This window comes from Hyaena hyaena, unplaced genomic scaffold, assembly GCF_003009895.1.
Source record: "Hyaena hyaena isolate Hyena2069 unplaced genomic scaffold, ASM300989v1 scaffold_706, whole genome shotgun sequence".
NCBI lineage: Eukaryota > Metazoa > Chordata > Mammalia > Carnivora > Hyaenidae > Hyaena > Hyaena hyaena.
Window position 1 is genome coordinate 847991 of NW_024081337.1, and position 22335 is coordinate 870325.

At 34.7% G+C, this 22335-nt stretch overlaps 1 protein-coding gene across 1 annotated transcript in view; it reads left to right on the forward strand.

The window, feature by feature from the left end:
- Positions 1 to 22335, forward strand: part of MANEA (mannosidase endo-alpha) — a 67308-nt gene that overhangs the window by 15676 nt on the left and 29297 nt on the right. Inside the window, 1 exon segment of the mRNA XM_039217671.1 lies at positions 21623 to 21732. Coding sequence (XP_039073602.1) covers positions 21623 to 21732 — 110 coding nt within the window.

A 22335-nucleotide genomic window follows, 5' to 3' on the forward strand; every position in this document is an offset into this window, starting at 1 on the left:
GGGACCAAGATCACCTTGTAATAACAAAAAAGACTTACGTGTGATATAAATTCTTTACACAAAATAGTAAAAAAGTCATTTTTTACTATTGACAAACATTGCTTGACAAAAAGTTGATATTCATGGAAGTTTCAGGTTTTTTTTTTTTTTTTTAATTTTTTAATGTTTTATTTATTTCCAGGAGAGAGAGAGAGACAGCGTGAGCAGGGGAGGGTCAGAGAGAGAGGGAGACACAGATTCCGAAACAGGCTCCAGGCTCTGAGCCGGCAGTCAGCACAGAGCCCGACGCGGGGCTCGAACCCACGAACCGCAAGATCATGACCTGAGCGAAAGTTGGACGCTTAACCAACTAAGCCACCCAGGCGCCCCAAGTTTCAGGTTTTTTAATGCAAACTGCACAGTATGCAATGAGTGTTCCCCTCCCAGATACGTTTCATATAAAAATACATAAATGACATACTTTGTATGTTATCATTTAATTGTGATTAGGAAGAAAACTTTCAGTTCCTATTTAGTTTTATGCCTGTTTTAGGTTTATGAAGATCTTTCCCCCTGTACATTATTTTACTACTACATGATATGTGTGAACATGAATTATTTCAAAACAATAGTCAAGAATACAATTATTTTGATTTTAAATGTTTGCAATTTCATTATTGATGCAAATACTTTATTTCCTTTGGTAGTTTTTCTGAGAAAAAGAAATCATTTGATAGTAATAAAACTGACATAATCCATCTGTAAATAAATTATTTTCTTATCAGTAAAATATTGAATTATACTCATTGTTACTGAAATATTATTGACATTTAACATGCTGTAAGTTAAAGATACATAGCACATTGATTCAATATACATGTTTTCATAGGATTACCATTGAGGCATTAGCAAACCTTTCTATCACATCTCATAATATGATTTCTTCTATTGGTGGAAAAAATTAAGATCTAGTCTCTTAGCAAGTTTAATATCTTTAACACAGTTTTGCTGTCTGTAATCACTGTACATGTATGAGAACTCCATGTCTAATTTATGTACTTGTTGCAAGCATGTACCCTGAAGAACATCTCTTCCCTTCTTCTACTCCTGAGCCGCTGGCAACTACTATGTTATTGTTTCTTCATTTGTTTTGTTTTGTTTACATTTCACATATAGGAGGTATCTGACCGTATTTGTCTTCACTTACTTAACATAATGTCCTCAAGAGCCATCCGTGTTGCTGCAAATGACAGGACTTTCCTTTTTCTTGTGGCTGAATACTATTCTGTTTTATATATGTATATATATTTATATATATAATTCTGCTCATATACATATGAATATGATACATAATATATATATATATAATTCTGTTACATATATATATATACACACACACTAATGTGATGTGTGTGTGTGTGTGTATGTATGTATATCAGCATGTCTTTGTCCATTCACTCATTTATGGACATAATTTGGCTGTTGTGTATAATGCTGCAGTATACATGGGCGTGTGTATATCTCTTTGATAATTTTAAATTCCTTTTGATTTATACTCAGAACTGTGATTGCTGGATCATATGGTAGTTCTATTTTTAACACTTTTGGGGAAACTCTATACAGTTCTCTGTAGAGGCTGAACCAATTTCATTCCCACCAATAGTGCTAACACTTGTTATCTATCTCTTGTTTTCTTGATAATAACTATTGTTACAGGTGTGAAATGGTATCTCATTGTGGTTTTGACTTGCATTAGTGCTGTGGAGGACCTTTTCATGTATCTGTTGTCATGTCTTCTTTGGAAAAGTACCTGTACAGTTCCTCTCCCCATTTTATAATTGGATTATATGTGGGTTGTTTTTTTGTTTGTTTGTTTTGTTTGTTTTTTGTTATTGAGTTCTAGGAATTCTGTGTATATTTTGGATGTTAATCTATTATCCATTTGCCTTTTGTTTACCAGTAACTAATTTGCCTTTTCATTTTCTTAATTTCATAATTGTAGCTTTTGCAGCGTAGAAGCTTTTAAGTTTGATGCAATCCCACTTAACTTTGTTTGTTTGTTTTGTTTTGTTTGTGCTTTGGCTCATCTATCCCAGTGTGTAAGTCTGATCCATTTCTAAGTGATTTTTGAAGGTGGTGTGAGATTCAATTTTCTTTGCATGTGGTTATCCAGTTTTCCCAGCATCATTTATTGAAAACTATCATTTCTCTATTGAATGTTCTTAGATCCCTTATCATTTATTAGTTGACTGTATATGAGGAGCTTTAATTCTGTACTGTATTTTGTTCTGTTGACCTAAGTGCTTGTTTTTATGCCAGGATAGCACTGTTTAATTAGTATAGCTTCATAGTATACTTTGAAATCAGTAAGTTTGATGGTTCCACTTTGGATTTTCTTGATCGTCATTACTTTGGCTATAAAGAGATCTTTTAGGTTCCATACAAATTTGAGGAATGATTTTTCTATTACTGTGAAAAATGCCAAGGTGCCTGGGTGGCTCCGTTGGTTAAGCGTCCGACGTAAGTGGTTTGACTCAGGTCACAAACTCGTGTTTCATAAGTTTGAGCCCCGCATTGGGCTCTGTGCTGACAGCTCACTTGGAGCCTGCTTAGAATTCTGTGTCTTCCTCCCTCCCTGTCCCTCCCCTGCTCGCACTCTGTCTCTCTCTTAAAAATAAAAAGATTTAAAAGTTTTTTAATAAAATAAGCCATAGGAATTTTGATAGTGATTGTGTTGAATCTATAAAATGGCTTTGGTGGCATGTACCTTTTAACAGTATTAACTCTTCAAATCCTTGATATGGGATATCCTTCCCTTTGTTTATGTCATCTTCAGTTTCTTTTAGCAAAGCCTTGTAGTTTTCATAGACCTTTCACTTGGTTAAATTTCTTTCTAGGTATTTAATTATTTTTTAATGCTAGCTAGTGTGAATGGGATAGTTTTCTTTATTTCTTTCTCAGATTCATTATGGTTAGTGTTTGGAAAACAACTAATTTCTGTGTTTTGATTTTATACCCTTTAATTTTATTGTATTCATTGGTTAGACCCAACGATTTTTTAATTTCGGTTTTTGGGATTTTCAGTATATAAGATCACATCATATGCAAATAGCAACAATTTTAATTTTCCTTTCCTACATGGATGCTTTTTCTTTGTCCTGCCTGATTGTCCTAGGTAGGACTTTCAGTACTGTGTTGATTAAGAGTGGTGACAGTGGGCACCTTTGTATTTTTCTTCATCTTCTAGGAACAGCTTTCCTTTATTTTTTTAATTGAGTATGTTCTTATCTGTGTGTTTGCTGTATATTACTTTTATTATGTAGAGGTGTGTTCTCTCTGTACTCAATCTATTGAGGAATTTTATCATAAAGAATGTTGTATTTTGTCAAATGTGTTTTTTTGTTGTTGCATCTTTTGAGATGATCATATGAATTTTATTTTTCATTTTATTAATCTGGGTAACACATTTAATCATTCATGTATGTTGAACCATCCTTGAATTCTAGGGATAAATCCCAGATGGTCATGGTATGTAATCCTTTCATTGGATTTTTGAATTTGGTGTGCTAATATTTTGTTTAGGATTGTTGCATCTTTGTCCATCAGGGACATTGGTCTGTAGTTTTTTATTCTTATAGGGTCCTTATCTGTCTTTACTGTCAGAGTATTGCTTACCTCATTAAATAACTTTGTTAAGTATTTCCTTCTCTCCAACTTTATGGAAAAGCTTGAGAATAATTGGCTTTAATTCTTCCTTAAATGTTTACTAAAATTTACTAGGGAAACCATCTGGTCTAGCTATTTCTGTGTTGGGAGGTTTTTGATTATTGATTCATTCTCCTTACATGTTATCATTCTGTTCAGACTCTGTTTCTTCCTGATTCAGTTTTGAAAGTTTATGGGATTGTAGGAAATTATTTCATTTCTGGGGGTCTATAATTTGCTGGCATGTACATGTTTATAATAGATTTATGAGTCTATGTATTTCTGTAGTGAATTAGAATTTCTACTCATCCATTTCTGATTTTATTTGAGTCTTCTCTCTTATTATTAGTACTCTCACTAAAGGGTTGTCAATTTTATCTTTGAAAGAAAATAACTCTTTGTTTTGTTGATTTTTCTTCTATTTTTCTGGTCTTTTTCCACTTTGAACTTTATTATTTCCTTCCTTCTACTAACCGCAGTCTTGGTTTGTTCTGTTTATTCTACTTTTTTGAAGTATAAATTTATATTTGCAATCTTTCTCAGTTCTTAATATATGCATATATTGCCATAAATTTCTGTCTCAACTGTTTTGCAGGATCCCAGTAGGTTTGGTATGTTTTGTTTCTATTTTCATTTGTTTCAAAATATTCTTTGGTTCCCTTTTTGATTCATTCTTTTGTTTATTGGTTGTTCAGGAGTTTGGTTTCTACATATTTGTAAATTTTATAGCTATTTTGATTAAGTATAGCTATTGCTACTTCCTTTTGGTTTCTACTTGTTTGGGATATCTTTTTATCCTTTTACTTTGAATCTTCTGTTCATCCTTAAAGCTGAAGTGGATCCCTTATTGGCACCACATAACTGGGTCTTATTTTTTATCCATCTAGTTACTGCTTGCCTTTTGGTGAATTCAATTCATTTACATTTATGGCAATTATTAATATGTAATGAGTTACTAGTGACATCTTATTAATTGCTTTCTAGTTTTATTTTTCTGTTTCTGTTTACCTTTATAAATTATTTTCCACAGTGGTATGTCAGTTTCCCTCTTTCTTGATTGTGGATCTGCTCTAGGTTTTTGTCTTATGGTTACTATTAGGCTTACATAAAACATCTTATAAACACATACATTTTAGGCTGAGAGTAACTTATCTCTGATTGCCTATAAATTCTCTATCCTTTTACTCCTTTTTATATTACTGGCATTACAGTTTATCTACTTTTTGTTGTGTACTTGTTAATTTATAGAAGTTATAGTAGTTTTCCAGCTTTCTGTTAACCCTGGTACTATAGTTGAGTAGTTAATACATCATTCTAATACAGAGTTAAAGTTTTCTACATCTGACTGTATAATTTTCAGTTTTAATACCAGCATGTTGTGTGCTTTCCTATGTTTTTATGAGGCTGATTATGCCCTTTCAGTTCAGCTTGAAGAACTCCTTTCAGTATTTCTTGCAAGACAGATCTAGTGGTGGTGCGCTACTTCAGATTTTGTTTGAGCAAGCCTTTACTTGTCCATCATATCTAAGGGATAACTGTTGGAGAAAATATTCTTGCCTGGCCATTTTCATCTTTAAGCTCTTTGACTATGTCATTCCACTTTCCACTGGCATGAGAGTTTTTGCAAAGAAATCCACTGATAGCCTAATGGTGTTTCCTATTAGGTTACATTTTTTTCCCCACGTGTCTTTCCGTATTGCCTTTAATTTCTTTTAGAACTATTTTGTACTTCTCATTGTACAACTCTGTTACCTCCTTAGTTAATTACTAAATATTTTATTCTTTTTGATACTATTATATTAGAATTATTTTTGCAGTATCCTTTTCAGATTTTTCATTGTTAGTATAGAAATGCAACTGGTTTTTGTATGTTGACTTTGTGTACTACTACTTTGCTGAAGTTATTCCTTTTTTTTTTTTTTTTAGCGGAACCTTGAGAGTTTTCTGTATATAAGATCTCTTCATTTGCGAACAGATAATTTTACTTCTTTCCAACTTGGATGTCTTTTATTTTCCTTTGTTAATTGCTCTGTCTAGATCTTTCAGTACTACATTAAATGGAAGTGGTGTAAGAGGCCATTCTGTCTTCTTGATTCTCTAGGAAAATCTTTAACTCTCACTCTTGGCACTGTGGTGTGTGTGTGTGTGTGTGTGTGTGTGTGTGTAGCTTTTGTTGTGCTATGGTAGTTTCCTTCTATTCTTTTTGAGTATCTTTATCATGGAAGAGTTGAATTTTGTCAGATGCTTTTTCTATATCAAATGAGATCATTTTTTCCCTTTCATTTTACATTTGATGATTGTCACATATTGTACCATTCTTGCATTCCAGGAATAAATTCCACTTAATCATGGTGTGTAATCCTTTTACTCTGCTACTGAATTTTGTTTTGGTAATAACAGATCTTCCTCATTTTACAATGGGTCTATGTCCTATTAAAGCCATAGTAAGTTGAAAATATCATAAGCCGAAAATGCATTTAATACACCTCATCTACCAAACATTGTAGCATATTCTAGCCTACCTTAAATGTGCTCAGGACACTTAAATTAGCCAACATTTGGGCAAATCATCTTATACGAAACCTATTTTATACTAAAGTGTTAAAAGTCGATGTAACTAATTGAATACTATATTGCAAGTGAAAAACAGAATAGTTGTGTGGGTACAGAATGATTTTAAATCTATTGGTTGTTTACCTTTATGATTGCCTAGCCAAGAGTTGCAGCTCACTACTGCTGCCTGTCCTCAAGACAAAGTATTGTACCACATATCACTTGCCCGGGAAATTATCAGAATTCAAAGTATGGTTTCCACTGAATGTCTGTCACTTTCACACCATCTTAAAGATGAAATAACTTGAACCATCTTATGTCTGGTACCATCTGTATTTTGTTGAGCATTTTTTATATCAATTTTCATTCGGGATAGTGCTCTAGTTTTCTTATGTCTTTATCTGCTTTGGTATTAAAGCAATGCTGATCTCATAGAATGAGGTAGAAAGTATTCCCTCTTCCTTAATTTTTTGGAATAGTTTAAGAAGAATTGGTTTAATTCTTTACATATTTGATAGAATTCACCTACAAAGCCATTGGGTCTAGGGCTTTCTTTTTTGGGAAGTTTTTGATTACTTACTCATTTTCCTTACTATTTATAAGTCTATTCTGTTTATTTCTTCATGGTTTAGTCTTGGTAGCTTTTGGGCTTCTAGAATTTATTTTTTTATTTATTTTTATTTAAAAACAATATTTGAAAGAGAGAGACACACAGCGAGTGGGGGGACAGGCAGAGACAGAGGGATACACAGAATCCAAAGCAGGCTCCAGGCTCTGAGCTGTCAGTACAGTGCCTGATGTGGGGCTCAAACTCACAGACTGCAAGATTATAGCCTGAGAAATCAGATGATTTTACTGATTGAGCCACCCAGGTGCCCCTGGGCTTCTAGAATTTTTACATTTCAACATGGCTATCCAATTTTTTGCCATGCATTTGTTCATAGTACTCTCTGATAATCATTATTTTTGTAGAATTATTAGTAATGTCCCCACTTTCATTTCTGATTTTAGTAGTTTGTATCTTCTCTCCTTTTTACTTAGTCCATCTTGGTAAAGGTTTATTAGTTTTGTTGATCAAAGAGCCAACCTTTATTTTCATTGATTTTTCTCTGTTGTTTTTTAATTCCCTATTTCATTTATCTCTGCTGTGATCTTTATTATTTCCTTCCTTCTGCAAGCCTTAGGATTAGTTTTTTTTTTCTTCTTTTTCTAGTTCAAGTTATTAAATTAGCTTGTTGATATCATTCTCCTTTTTTTTTTAATGTAAGTATTTATAGCTGTCACTTTGCTCCCTTAGCACTACTTTGTCCATACCCCATAAATTTTGGTATGATATTTTTTGTTTTACTCATTTCTGAGTGTTTAGAAAACACTTCCATCATGATTTCTTCTTTTATCCTTTGGTTGTTTAATCATTTAGTCTCTAATAGTGTGACTTGCGTCAATTTATTTTCAAATATCAACTCTTATTTTTTGTTACTGGAATAAACTCCATTTGTTGATGGTTTATTATTCATATATTACTAAGTTCTATCTGCTAGTCTTTTAAAAAAGATTTTGTATCCATGTTCAGCTGGTATACTGGTCTGTAGTTTTTCTTTTCTTTAAATGTCTTTGTCTTTTTGTTATTGGAGTAGTGCTGGCCTCCCTCATAAAATGATTTAAGAAAACCTGCCTCTTTTTCTGGAAAAGGTTGAGTAGAGTTGGCCTTATTTCCTATTTTATGTGTGATAGAATTTACCAGTGAAACCATCCTGCCTTGGTGGTTTCATTAATTATACATTCAATTTCATTATTAGGACTATTCAGGTTACTTATTTCTTTTTTTAGCAGAAAAAAAAAACCATACACATTTATTTAATATTTTTGATGCGTATATGAGAGTCCTAGGAAGAGAAATGAGGACCTGAAGAAGGTGATAGGCTTAAAAGTTTATGGACCTTTTTACACAGAGAACAATAAATTGTGGGGATGTGACCAAAGGGGTTTGAGCTTGGGGCAGTATATTGTGGGACAGTGAACAGGAAATGCAGGAGGGAAACTAATAGAAGTTCAAGCGTTATTTTAGTAGGTTAGTTTTAGCAGGTCTGTTGTAGGGTTGACTCCCAGTCTCAGGTGATAAGATATTATCTTGTACAGGGAGGGCAACTTTCTCATGGGAATTTTTATGATCAATCTGCTTTTAGATAGAAAGGGGAAAGTCAAAGAGCCCCTTCTGCAGTTTCTCAAGTACCTTCAGCTCAAAAGAGTCAGTATGCCAAAGCGGCATATTTTAGAGTGGCATGTTCTGATCCCCTTTACTAGCTTTTATTTGTTTTGTTTTTTTGAAGCTGTGCTAGCAGAACATGGTTCAGCCAGTTGTGTTTGATTTCAAACAAGTAAGACAGTGGTCAGTTCAGGGTTTCAGAAGAATATTTTAAAAGCCAAGCAAATAAAGAAAGCTAGCTTGCTTTAGCTTTCCAAGTGTTTTTCCCTTTTTTTTTTTTCCAAGAACATTTTTATTTTTATTGATTGATTTCAGGAGTAGAATTGAGTGATTCATCACATACATATAATACCTGGTGCTCACCTCAACAAGTGCCCTTCTTAATGCCCGTCACCCATTTATCTCATCCCCCACCCAATACCCCTCCAGCAACCCTCAATTCTCTTATCGAAGAGTCTCTTATGGTTTGCCTCCCTCTTTCTTTTTATCTAATTTTCCTTCACTTCCCCTATGTTCATTTATTTTTGAGTGACTTTTGATCCTTTTATTTTTTATTTTTATTTATTTTTTATTTATTTATTTTTTAATGTTTATTTTTATTTTTGAGAGACAGATACAGAGAACGAGGAGGGGAGGGGCAGAGGGAGAGAGAGAGGGAGACACCGAATCTGAAGCAGGCTGCAGGCTCTGAGCTGTTGTAACACAGAGACTGACGTGGGGCCTGAACCCCGGAATTGTGAGATCATGACCTGACCCAAAGTCGGACACCTACCCAACTGAGCCACCCAGGTGCCCCTGATCCTTTTTTTTAAATAACTGGTCAATGTCATTATATTTGTCAGTTTTATCAACAAAGATTTGTTTGTATTATCCCTTTATTATGATTTTAAAGTATACAAGGTCTGTACATTCTGTATGTTTTTTTTCTGTCATTCATGCTTTTGATATTTTTCTCCTTTTTTATTGGTCAATATATATAATTAATATTTAATATTCTTGATCCTTTCAGTAAATGAACAGTTGGTTTCATTATCTGAAAAAGGTTGTGCTACTGTTGGATTGTCTTAAAATGCCACTTAAAGTCTTGATAGTATTCAAGTTTTCTGTATCCTTGCCAATTATCTACTTGTTCTATCAGTTATTGATAAAGCAGTGTCGATGTGTCTTCAAGTATAAGTGTAGATTTACTTATTTCCCCTCTCAGGTCTGCCATTTTTTGTTTTCTATGTTTTGAAGGTCTTTTGTTAGGTAAACAAACATTTAGGACTTTTATATCATTTAGATAGAGTCCTTTATTATTATGAAGTGTATCTATTTAGTGCTGGTAATTCTTTGTTCTGAAATCAACTTTGATGTGAATATTAACAATTCTAGCTCTCTTTGATTAGTGTTTGCCTGGTAAATCTTTTTTACATTCTTTTACTTTTTACCTATCTATTGTGTGCCTGCAAGGAAATCACTCTTTGGCCAGCTCTTGATTTTTTTTAAATCCATTTTGAAAATTTTGTCCTTAAAATGATATACTTAGACTGTTTGCACTCAGTGTGATTGTTTATATGATTAGATTAATTGAGGTCTTTTATTAGCCACTTCTTATTACTCCATTTCTTTGTTCTCCTGTTTTTTTCTGTATTCTTTTGGGTTACTTGAACATTTTCTATGATTCCATGTACTATCCACATTTATTTATTGTTACTTCTTATTTTTTTAGTTGTTGATATAAGATTTACCAAATATACCTTTGTATGATCAGGGTATTTGTAAATAATATATACTTCATATGTAGTATTAGGACCTCACCACATATATTCCTCATATATTGCTGATTTTTTCCTCCCACATCTTTAGCTATTGTTGTCATTCTATTATATAAAATGCTGTACATTACTGTTCTTTTTCTTTAGACTGGAGGTTGGTTAACATCTTCTGTAAAGGACCAGTAATACTTTTGATATTGTGGGCCGCATTATCTCTTTACAGCCGCTCAACTCTGCCATTATAGTGTAAAAGTTGCCATATGTAGACAAATGTATACAAGACTTACAGCGGGCAAGATTTGGCTCACAGACAATAGTTTATTGATGACAATTTTAAACATTCATCTTATAAAGTTATTAAGGAACAAATATTAATCTTTCAAGTATTGTTTATATCCTTAGTTTTTGTTTTTTTTTTTTTTTTTTAGTTTATTTTTGAGACGGAGAGAGGCAGAGCATCAGAGGGGGAGGGGCAGAGAGACAGGGAGATACAGAATCCGAAGCAGGCTCCAGGCTCTGAGCTGTCAGCACAGAGCCTGATGCGGGACTCAAACCCAGGAATGTGAGATCATGACCTGAGCCGAAGTCAAAGGCTTAACCAACTGAGCCACTCAGGCGCCCCGATGTTTGCAGAATTCTTAGCAATTATTTTGACTATACCTTCTAACTTTTCTGAGTTTTCAGTTACATGTATGTTACAGTTGATGTTTATCCAGTGTTTTCTGTTTTTACCTAATCATATTATATTTTAATTATTGCAATTTTATGTGACTTGAAGTTAACCCTTTCCTCAGCTCTGTTGAGTCTTTTCATGAGTTTATTGAAGGTATTCCTCATATTTTAACATGTTTTTCATTTCCAGCATTTCTATTTGATTCTTCTTTTTATTGAAGTATAATTAACATACAGTGGTGTATTAGTTTCATGTTTACAATATACTGGTTCAACAAATCTTACATATTACTTAGTGCTACTATAAATGTAGTCACCATCTATCATCTTACAATGTTATTACTATATTATTGATTATTTTCTCCATCCTATACTTTTCATTTCTGTGACTTATTTCTTTAAAAAATTTTTTTTAATGTTTTATTTTTGAGAGAGAGAGACAGCATGAGCAGGGGAGAGGCAGAGTGAGAAGGAGATACAGACTCTGAAGCAGGTTCCAGGCTCTGAGCTGTCAGCACAGAGTCTGATGTGGGGCTTGAACCCATGAACCATAAGATCATGACCTGGGCCAAAATCAGATGCTCAACCCACTGCCCAGGCGCCCCACGAATTATTTATTACCTAACTGTAAATTTGTATTTCTTAAGCTCCTTTATCTATTTCACACATTTCCCACTGTCTGTCTCTCCATTCAGGCAGCCACTAGTTCTCTATATTCTTGGGTTTGTTTCAGCTTTGTTCATTTATTTTTAGAGTCCACATAGAAGTGAAATTTTATGGTATTTTTCTGCCTGACATACTTCATTTAATATAATACACTCTGGGTCCATCCATGTTGTTGCAAATGGCAATATCTTCTTTGTATGGCTGAGTAATATTCCATTGTGTGTGTGTACATATGTACACATCATATCTTCTTTAGTAATTCATCTATTGATGGATACTTGGTCTGCCTCCATATTTTGGCTATTATAAACAATGCTGCAATGAACATAGGGTGCATATATCTTTTTGAATTAGTGTTTTCATTTTCTGTGGATAAATACCCAGTAGTAGAATTACTGTATCACTAGATATTTCTTCTTTAAATTTTTCAGGAACTTTCATACTGTTTTCCACAGTGGCTGCACTAATTTACAGCCCCATCAACAGTGCACAAGAATTCCTTTTTACCAACATCCATGCCAAGACTTGTTACTTCTTGTCTTTTTGATTCTAGCCATTCTCACAGTTGTAAAGTGATATTGCATGGTTTAAACTTGCACTTAACTCATGATTAGTGGTGTTGAACAACTTTTTATGTTTTGGTCATCTGTGTGTCTTCTTTGAAAAAGATATCTACTAAAGTCTTCTGTCCGTTTTTTAACCAAATTTTATTTTCGGTTTTTTTTTTTTGTTTTTTTTTTGGTGGGGGGGGTGGGGGGAGTTCTGGTGTTGAGTTGTAAAGGTTCTTTATAGTTTGCATATTAAACCCTTAAATTTTGTTCAAGGTTTCTTTCACTTTTTTTTTTTTTTTTTTTTTTTTTTTTTGGTATACACCCAATAGTTTATTTTTGCATTTGTTTCCCTTGCCAAAAGGAGACCTAAGTAGAAAAATTTTGATAAGGGCAATGTCAAAGAGCTACTGTTTTCTTTTTAGGGTGAGATACAATTTAAGGTCTCACATGTAGGTTTTTAATCCATTTTGAGTTTCTTTTTTTGTATGCTGTGAGAAAGTGGTACAGTTTCATTTCTTTGCATGGAGCTATCTAGCCAGCACCATTTATTGAAGAGATTGTCTTTTTCCCATTGTATATCTTTGCCTCCTTTATTATAGACTAATTGACCATCTAAGCACGGGTTTAGTTCTAGGCCCTCTATTCTTATATGTGTCTTATTTTTTGGCCAATACCATACTGTTTTGATTTCTACAGCTTTGTGTAGTATACCTTGAAATCTGGGAATGTGATACCTTCAACTTTTTTCTTTCACAAGCCTGCCATGGCTCATTGAAATCTTGTGGTTCTGTACAAATTTCAGGATTATTTATTTTAGTTATGTGACAAATTCTGTTGGTATTTGGTAAGAGATTGCGTTGAGCCTGTAGATTGCTTTAGGATATTTCAACAATATTCTTCCAAACCATGAGCATAGAACACCTTTCCATTTATTTGTGCTCTCTTTAATTTTTTTCATGAGTGTTTTAGAGTTTTGAGTGTACAGGTCATTCATCTCTTTGGTTAAGTTTATTATTATATATTGTATTATTTTTGGTGTGATTATAAATGAAGTTGTTAATTTGTTTTTCTGCTACTTTGTCATTAGTGCAACGGATTTCTGTATATTAATTTTATATCTTGCAACTTTACTGGATTCATTTATCAGTTCTTAGTTTTTTGGTGGAGTCTTTTCTATATATAGTATCACATCATCTTCAAATAGTGACAGCTTTATTTCCTCCTTAACAATTTGGATACCTTTTATTTTTCGTCTGATGACTGCAGCTAGGACTTCAGTACTATATTGAGTAAAAGTGGTGAGAGCAGGCATCCTTATTTCATTCCTGACAGAGGAGAAACTTGTAGTTTTTCACTATCGAGTATTATGTTAACTGTGGGTTTTTCATATGTGGCCTTTATTATGCTGAGTTATGCTACTTCTAAACCCACTTTGTTCAGAGCTTTTATCATGAATGGATGATGTAGTATTCTGTCAGTTGCTATTTCTGCACCTGTTGGGTTTTTATCCTTGTTAATGTGATGTGTTACAGTGATCATTTTGCATGTATTGAAACACTCTTGCATCCCTAGAGTAAATTCTACTTGATAGTGGTGAATAATCCTCCTAATTTATTGTTGCATTCTGTTTGCTGGTATTTTGTTGAGGATTTTGCATCTATGTTCATCAGAGATATTGGCCTCCAGTTTTCTTTTTGTGGGTTGTCTTTGTCTAATTTTGATATCAGCATAATGCTGGCCTTATAGAATGAATTTTAGAAATTTTCCTTCTTCTGTTTTTTTGGGAATAGTTTGAGAAGAATAACTATTAACTGTTTATATGTTTGATAGTATTCATCTGTGAATCTCATTTGAACATTTGTTTGTTGGGATTTATTTTCATAACCAGTTCAATTTTATTACTACACTTTGGCCTGTTCAAATTTTCTATTCTTTCTCATTCAGTTTTGGCAAATTATATGTTTCTAGAAGTTAATCCATTTCTTCTAGGCTGCTCCAATTTGTTGATACATAATTTTTCATTTTATCTTTGATAATCCTTTACTTCTGATTTATTTATTTGAGGCCTCTTTTTTCCTTGTTGAGTCTGGCTAAAAGTTTATCATTTCTGTTTATCTTTTCAAGGGACCAGTTTCTGGTTTCTAGGATCTTTTTTTATTTATTTCTGCTATAAACTTTATTATTTCCTTCTACTAGTTTTGGGCTTCATTTGTCTTTTTCTGGCTCTTTTAGGTGTGGTTTTGGTTATTTGAGATTTTTGTTTCTTAAGATAGGCCTGTATTGCCATAACCTTTTCTCTTAAAACTACTTTTGCTCTGTCCCAGAGATTTGGACTGGTATTTTCATTGTCTCAAATTTCCTCTTTGATTTTAAAGTTGACTCATTCTCTGTTTAGTAGCCTGTTGTTAGACCTCTATGCATTTGTGTTCTTTTCATATTTTTTCCTGTAATTGACTACTAGTTTCATACTATTATGGTCAGAAGATGCCTCATGTGATTTTAATCTTAAATTTATTGAGACTTGTCTGTGGCCTAATGTGTGATCTGTCTTAGAGAATGCTGCATGTGCATTTGTAAAGAATAGATATTCTTCTGTTTTTGAATAGAATGCTCTGTATAATGCTTTGTATAGAATGCTCTGTTAATTTACATCTGGTCTAATATGTCATTAAGGGCTACTTTTTTTTGTTGTTGATTTTCTGTTTGGATTTTCTATCCATTGATGTAAGTGGGTTGTTAAAGAATTCTACCATTGTAATACTGTCATTTTCTCCATTTCTGTCTGTTAATATTTGATTTATATGTTTAGGTGCTTTGGGTGTATAGATACTTAAAATTGTTGTATCTTCTTGTTGGATTGGTCCATTTGTCATTATGCAATGCCCTTCTCTTGCTACAGTCATTTTAAAGGTTGTTTTTGTTTTTTATTTCATATTAGTATTGCTGTTTTTTGTTTTGTTTTCTGAATGGTATCTGTCTTTCCAGCTCTTTTTTATATTCAGTGTGTATGTGTCTTTAGGTCTGAAGTGAATCTCTTGTGGACAGAATATAGATGAGTCTGATTCTAAAGTAATTATTGAGATGTACCTGGTGCCATTTTGGGGTTTTTTGTTTTTTGTTTTTTGGTTTAGTTTTTCTCTATATTTTCTTCATTTGGTTTTATGGCTTTCTTTAGTGTTGGGCTTGGATTGTGTGTGTGTGTGTGTGTGTGTGTGTGTGTGTGTGTGTGTGTGTGTGTATGTATGTGTTGGGGGCATTACTAGTTTTTGAACTGATGTCTGCTTCCTTCCCCAGATTAGGGAAATTTTCAGCTTTATTTTTTTTAGTAACTTTTCTCTTCCTTTCTCTCTCTCCTTTTTCTGTTATCTTTATAATGTGGATATTATTACACTTGACGATACATTTCCTTAACCTAGTCTTACTGTTTTTATTAATATTTTTTCTCTTTGCAGTTCAGCTTGGTTACTTTTCATTACCCTGTCTTCCAGATCACTGTTCTGTTTTTCTGTATCCTTTAATCTGCTGTTAATTCCCTCCTAATGTGTTTTTTTATCTCAGCTATTGAGGATTTTGTAAATGTATGTATCTGGCTGGTTCTTTTTATTTATATGTATATTTTTGTTAAAGTTCTGAGTTCATCCAGTTTGTTCTTAAGTCCAGTGGCGATCTTTAATTTTTTTTTAATGTTTATTTTTGAGAGAGAGACAGAGCACGAGGGAGTGGAGGGACAGAGAGAGAGGGAGACACAGAATCCAAAGTAGGCTCCAGGATCTGAGCGGTCAGCACAGAGCCTGACGTGGGGCTTGAACTCAGGAACTGTGAGAATCATGACTTGAGCTGAGGTCCGGACGCTTAACTGACTGAGCCACCCAGGTGCCCTTCCAGTGACTATCTTTATGACCATTACTTTGAAATATTTTTATCAATTATATTTGCTTATCTCAGTTTCATTGAACTCTTTTGCTGTGATTTTTGTCTTGTTCTTTCATTTGGGACATCTTTCTCTGTCTTCTCATTTTGCCTAACTCTCTGTGTTTGTCTCCAAACATTATGGAAGTCAGCTACATCTCCTGATCTTAAAAATAGTGGCTTTCTATAGAAGAGGTCCGGTGATACCCTGTAGTGCAGTCTCCCCTAGTCACCAGAAACAGGTGCCCCTGTGGTGTTTCCTTTGCAGGCTCTGTGCACCCTACTCTTGTGCCTCAACCTCATTTACCTTTGGCCCAGTCAGCTGTAATGACCAACTTTGCCTGCTGTGGGCACACTAGGCAGGGTTTGCTCCCAGTGCAAATGAGAAGTCTGAGGTCTCTGCAGGCTTCTGTGTGGGCAGGGTCAGCAGTGAGGTTGTCCACCCTTAGTCTGCCTGCCACAGCTGTGGGATACCAAACAGTAAAACTTCCTTTCAGCTCAGTGAAGAGGCTTCGCTGCTGGAAATGTGGGCATGCTGGTATGCGAGATTACCTTACCCTCTCCCTGGGCCAGGAGTCACTTTGTAGTGGTGCGGGTCCCTGCTGGGGCTGCTTGCAGGTTATGGTGGCGCAAGAACCACTTTGTTGTTACGCCTAACAAGACTAGAGGGTTGGATAGGCAGGTCTGCAGGGGAATGGGACAAAGCACACAGTGCTAGAAAGATCGGTAGAGTGTTAGTACTGGCTTCTGCAAATGTCCAGCCATCTAGGATGAGGGATGGGAAGAGAAATGGCACCCACTAGTACTTTTGTTTTTGGAGAAGTCTCCCTATCATTCCTGCTCCTTTAGCATTATGTTCTGAGATCACTAAGTGAAAGCTCCTTCATATATGCCCCAGGCACTTTTTAAACTGCTACTATTGTGCTGTGTCTCTGGTTGAGTCATTTATTGTGCTGGCTTTTTTAAGGCCAAACTCAGTTTCCTGTTGCTATCTGAGTCTCCTGGAGTTAAGTCCAGTCAAATTTTAAAGTACCTGGAGTTAAATCTTGATGATACTAAAAGCTTCTAAAGTTAAGCCCCATAGGTTTTCAAGACAGGATGGGACTGTCTTCCTAGTGTGTATCCCAGTACTTATGGTGCCTGGTGTGGGGTCTAATCCTCTCCTTTCTCTTTGCTTGTGGTTTAAATCCTAGTTGTGGTTAATCTCACCTGGGCGTTTGGTTTCCAATCAATTTCCACCCCTCCTGCCCTTTTTGATGTGGTCTCCTATCTACAACTGACTGTGAAAAGTCTTTCTGCCAGTCTTTAGGCCACTTTCTGAGTCAGTTACTTCGAGGTAGTTATAGTCTCAGAGGTGTGTCCACAAGAGGAGGTGAGCCTAGGGTCATCCTACTCTGCTGTCTTTTCTGAACTTCTATTTGATTCTTAGAATTTTCATCTCTGGCATATTTCCCACCTGATTCACATATGGTGGCTGTCTTTCCCATTAGATCTTTTAATGTTTTGATCATAGTAATTTTACATTCCTTGTTTAATGATTTCAGCATCTATTTTGTATCAGTCTGGTTCTGTTGACTTCTTTGCCTCTTGACAGATATCTTTTTTTCTTTTTATATGCCTTATGCTTTTTGTTGAAAATGGGTCACTGTATAGTGATAATAGTGTTTATGTCTGAAACAGGGCTTGCCAGTGAAACGCCCAGAGTTCGAGAAACCCCCAAAAACAGACCACCAGAGACCAGTGTCAAAGCCAATCGGCAAGGGTTGTTTGTTTGCAGGTTCGAACCCGGACCTCCGCGCACTCGTTGCCGGTGACGCTGAGAGGCCCTGAACAAAGCCTTTGCAGCCTTTTTATAGACAGGAGTAAACAAGTCGTGGGGAGGGACAGGAGATCTCTATGGTTACAGGTTTGTCATTGGTTGATATTTAAATATGAACATATACCATATTTGATTGGTTCCCGCCATCAGGTTTTTGGCGGGATCCAATTACAACATTTAGGATACCTTTGAATTCAGCCAATCATAGAGCGAGTCTAGGGTCTTGTTCGGCGACTAACAGGTTAACTTCTCTCTCCCTAGGCCCTTCCTTCAGTAAGGCGGAGGGTGGCTGCTGGCCTTTCCTGATTGAGTGTTGCCAGGGTAGTGTGGAGGAGTGATGTGGTGGCCAGTTTCTTCAGCCTTGGGCAGTGTGCAGCTGCCTGATAGTTCCGGGGAGGCTGAAACTCAAGCCTTAAGCAATGGTACAGAAGCGGAAGGAGCTAGTTTGTATCTGCAGTTTCCAGCCTTGACTCAGACCATAGGAATGGTTCTTTTTTTCTTTTTGATTAGCTGAACTGAGGGCGGTCTGAGGATGGCTTTAGCCTTGAACAGTCTGAGGCTTTTCCTGGGACTGGGACTGGGGCTACGTGCAGCCCGAGGTTTCTCTTAATGGAGGACTTAATTTTTGGCTCTTCACCAGTTTCTTCAAACTAAATCTTTAGTTTGAAGGAATGTTTAATATGTTTAAGAAATAGTAAGTTCTCTATTTCAAAGAGAAGCTATCATAAGTTCTGTGGAGTTAAATGTATTCTAATTTACTTGCCATTTTTTTTTTGTATTACTGTTTTTATAATTACTTTTGGGGGTCTTATTCTATGTAAGGCATTCTCTATTTTTTAAAACACTCTTAGGGAATGAACTGAACTTACTGCCATTTTCCAAGTATGGAAACTTAAATAAAATTAATTAAAGATAAACAACTATCAAATAATACAATGAGAACTTAAATCTCCAGTTTTGTCTGATTTCATATCTTCTTAACTATTATCCTGCTTAGATTCATCATTTTACTTCATGAAATAAATGATTGGGTATCATTTATATTGAAGACCCTGTAATAAGTGCTGTGGAGGGACAATATGGTCAATATGACGTGATCGGCATTTAATAAAATGCTAGTGTTCTAAGAATAGACCTCAAAGAATATCCCTTTTAACTACACAATTAAAATAGTAGAAATACTCAGTAATCTTATTTATAAGTGACACTGATACTTAGATTATGTATGTTAGAGAAGTTTTTTGTTTTTTGTTTTGTTTTGTTTTTTATTGCTGTGAAGATTCATTACTACTGTAAGTGGTCTGACCCTCCTCATGAGGAAGACGATGATCGGCTTGTTTCCCAGACCATTACTTATTCAGAACTCATGAATAATATAGCCCCAAAGATAATCTACAATGATAAATTAGACTGTGGAGCACACTAAGTTAGATATAGAATTAGACATGTGGAAATGATCATTTGACAGAATAAAAAAAAGCTGTAGCAAAATAATGAGGAGGAACAAAGAACATTCTCCTCAAGCCTTAGAGTAGAACTTGAGTGAAGATAGGAAGAAAAATCAGTAGACAAGAATGAGATGGTTAGGTATAGGAGAATCAGAAATCTAGAATTGCTATCCAGTAGAACTTTCTGTGAGAATGAAAATGTTCTTTACCTGTGTTATTCAAATAACAGTAGAAAATACTCATCACTTTAAATTTAAAGCTAGAGGACTTCCCGAGCATTGTCAACCTGGCACTTAACCCAATGGTTTTGAAGGTTAGTTTACTTCTGCCAGTTATGTTTTGGGCTGACGATTTCTCACTCATTTACTGCCCTTCTTTGTGTTTTTGCCTCCATGTGGACGGGTGATACCTTATTCTCCAGTTCTTTGGCTTTGAGAAGGTTTTTGTAATCCTTATTTTGTCATTGGAAACGTTGGTCTATGTAATCTGTCTCAGAACAGGAATCTTTTGTTTTGAATTTCATGGGAGAATGCTCTGCTTAAATTTTCCTAGGCTTCATGGGTAATCTTTCATGTATTCTTCCTTGATTATTTTGTCTCATGTTTGTTTTCTTCATTTATTTTTTGCAGGATTTTTTCATAGGTCCCATGTTGAAATTTTTTTATTGTGAGTCTTCATTAGTGGTGTTTTTTTTCTTTTGTCTTTTCTTTTTTTTTTAATAAACTAGGGTAGTAGGCAGCTTAAATGTTGGATGAATTGTTTCAAGACATTTTTCTTACCAGCATTTCCCTCTATATAATAGACTCCCTTCGTAACTAGCCATAAGCATCCCACAAACTTATTAGAGGTTCTTTTTTCTACCTCTTGTGTTCTTACTGCCTTCTTGTTTTCAGAGTGAATAGAGGACATAGACTTCTTATTTCTTTTTTTCTCTGTAAACTTTAATGAAAGCTCTGTTATATTTTTCTAGACGGGGCTGCTCTGTACATTGGATGTCTACTATAAAGTTAGTTTTCTGCTTGTTTCTAACCTTGCAGTTCCTGTATTTCCACATGCTTCTCTTTTGGTACCATTGTTTTTCTCTCCATGCCTTACAGAGTATATTGATTCATTTAAAAATTAGGCCATTTCTCTAATGGCCCGTCATATCTTTATATATTAGTGAGGGTTTGAATCACTTGACTTCATATATCCCATCAGAGTGAGTGATTTTTTTTTTTTTTGCAGGCTTATGTTTTTAAAATTTATTTTATAATTTATCATTTCAAAAGTAAGTATTACAGAAGAAACTGTAATTTTTTTTCTTTTCCTTTTTTTAAAATTTATTTCTGAGAGAGAGAGAGAGAGAGAGAGACAGTGTGAGCAGGGGAGGGTCGGAGAGAGAGGGAGATACAGAATCTGAAACAGGCTCCAGGCTCTGAGCTAGCTGTAACACAGAGCCTGACACGGGGCCCGAACCCACAAACCGTGAGATCATGACCTGAGCCAAAGTCGGACACTTACCCGACTGAGCCACCCAGGTGCCCCTGTAATTTTTTTCTTGAATCTTCATAATTTCCCCAAATAAGAAACATCCATGGTATCCTCTAGTAGTTGAATGGATAAACTGTGGTACATTCATACAATGAGATAGTATGTGGCAATAAAAAGAAAGACTTATAAATCCACAAAAAGACATGAATTGAACCTTAGTTATGTATGTATTACTAAGTGTCAGAAGCCAGTCTGAAGAAGTTACTGTATGATTCTACCTGTGTAACGTCCTAGAAAAGACAACAATAGAGATACTAAAAAGATGAATTATTGTCCAGGGGATTGAGGAAGAGGGATGAGTAGAGGGATGTCAAAGGATTCTGTGCTCAGTAAAACTATTCTGTATGAAACTGTAATGGTGGGCACATATGCTTTTGTCAGAAGCCACAGAACTGTACAACACAAAAGGTGGACTTTGATTATCAATGATGTATCAATATTGGTTCATCAAGTATAACAAACATACCCCAGTAATGCAAGATATTAGTAACAGGCACCATATGTGGGTTGGGGAGGAAGTGGAGAGAAATATATATAGAAACTGTACTTTCAGTGCAATTGTTCTGTAAACCTAAACTTACTCTAGAAAGTAAAGCATACGAAATATATCCACACCTGATAGAGTTCATAAATATGACTATACAAAGTAATTAAATAGCCATAGTTAATATTTAAGTAACAAAATAATAACTTATATGGGAGTATGTTTCTTTTGTATTGTTGACAATTTGGTCTTTGTTCTGCCTTTTCTAAAAAATCTGTTTAGAATACCTCTAATCAGTCCTGTTCCTGTATTTATTTTTCTTTTTGTTTTTTTCTATTAGGTGTACTAGCCCTATCTTGGTATCCACCTGGTACAAATGATGAGAATGGAGAAAATACTGATGATTTGGTACCAACTATTTTGGATAAAGCTCATAAATATAATCTGAAGGTATTTAATTGTATTTATCTTTTATTGAGATATAATAAGCATAATACATTAGTTTCAGGTGTTCAGCATAATGATTTGGTGTGTTTATTAGTTTGTGAAATGATCATCAAAATAAATCTAGTTAAAATTTATCACTATACAATTACAAATTATTTTTTCTTGTGATAGGAATCTTTAAGATCTATTCTCTTAGCATCTTTCAAGTATGTAATACAACATTAACTATAGTCACCATGCTGTACATTATACACCTAGGTCTTTTTAATTTTATGACTGGAAGTTTGTACCTTATAACCATCTTCAACCATTTCACCCCTCCCCACACCCATCTCAGGCAACCACACGTTTGTTCTCTGTATCTATGAGGTTATTTTGTTTTGTTTTGTTTTTATGATTCCACATTTAAGCACGATCATAGGGTATTTGTCTTTCTCTCACAGACTTATTTCACATAATGTAATGTCCTCAAGGTCCGTCTATGTTGTAGCAAATGGCAAGATTTCCTTCTTTTTGTAGCTGAATAATATTCAGCCAACCTTTTGGTGCTGAATATCAGTACCATTTTCCAACAGCATTTGCTTACTTAATGTTCTTTGCCACATT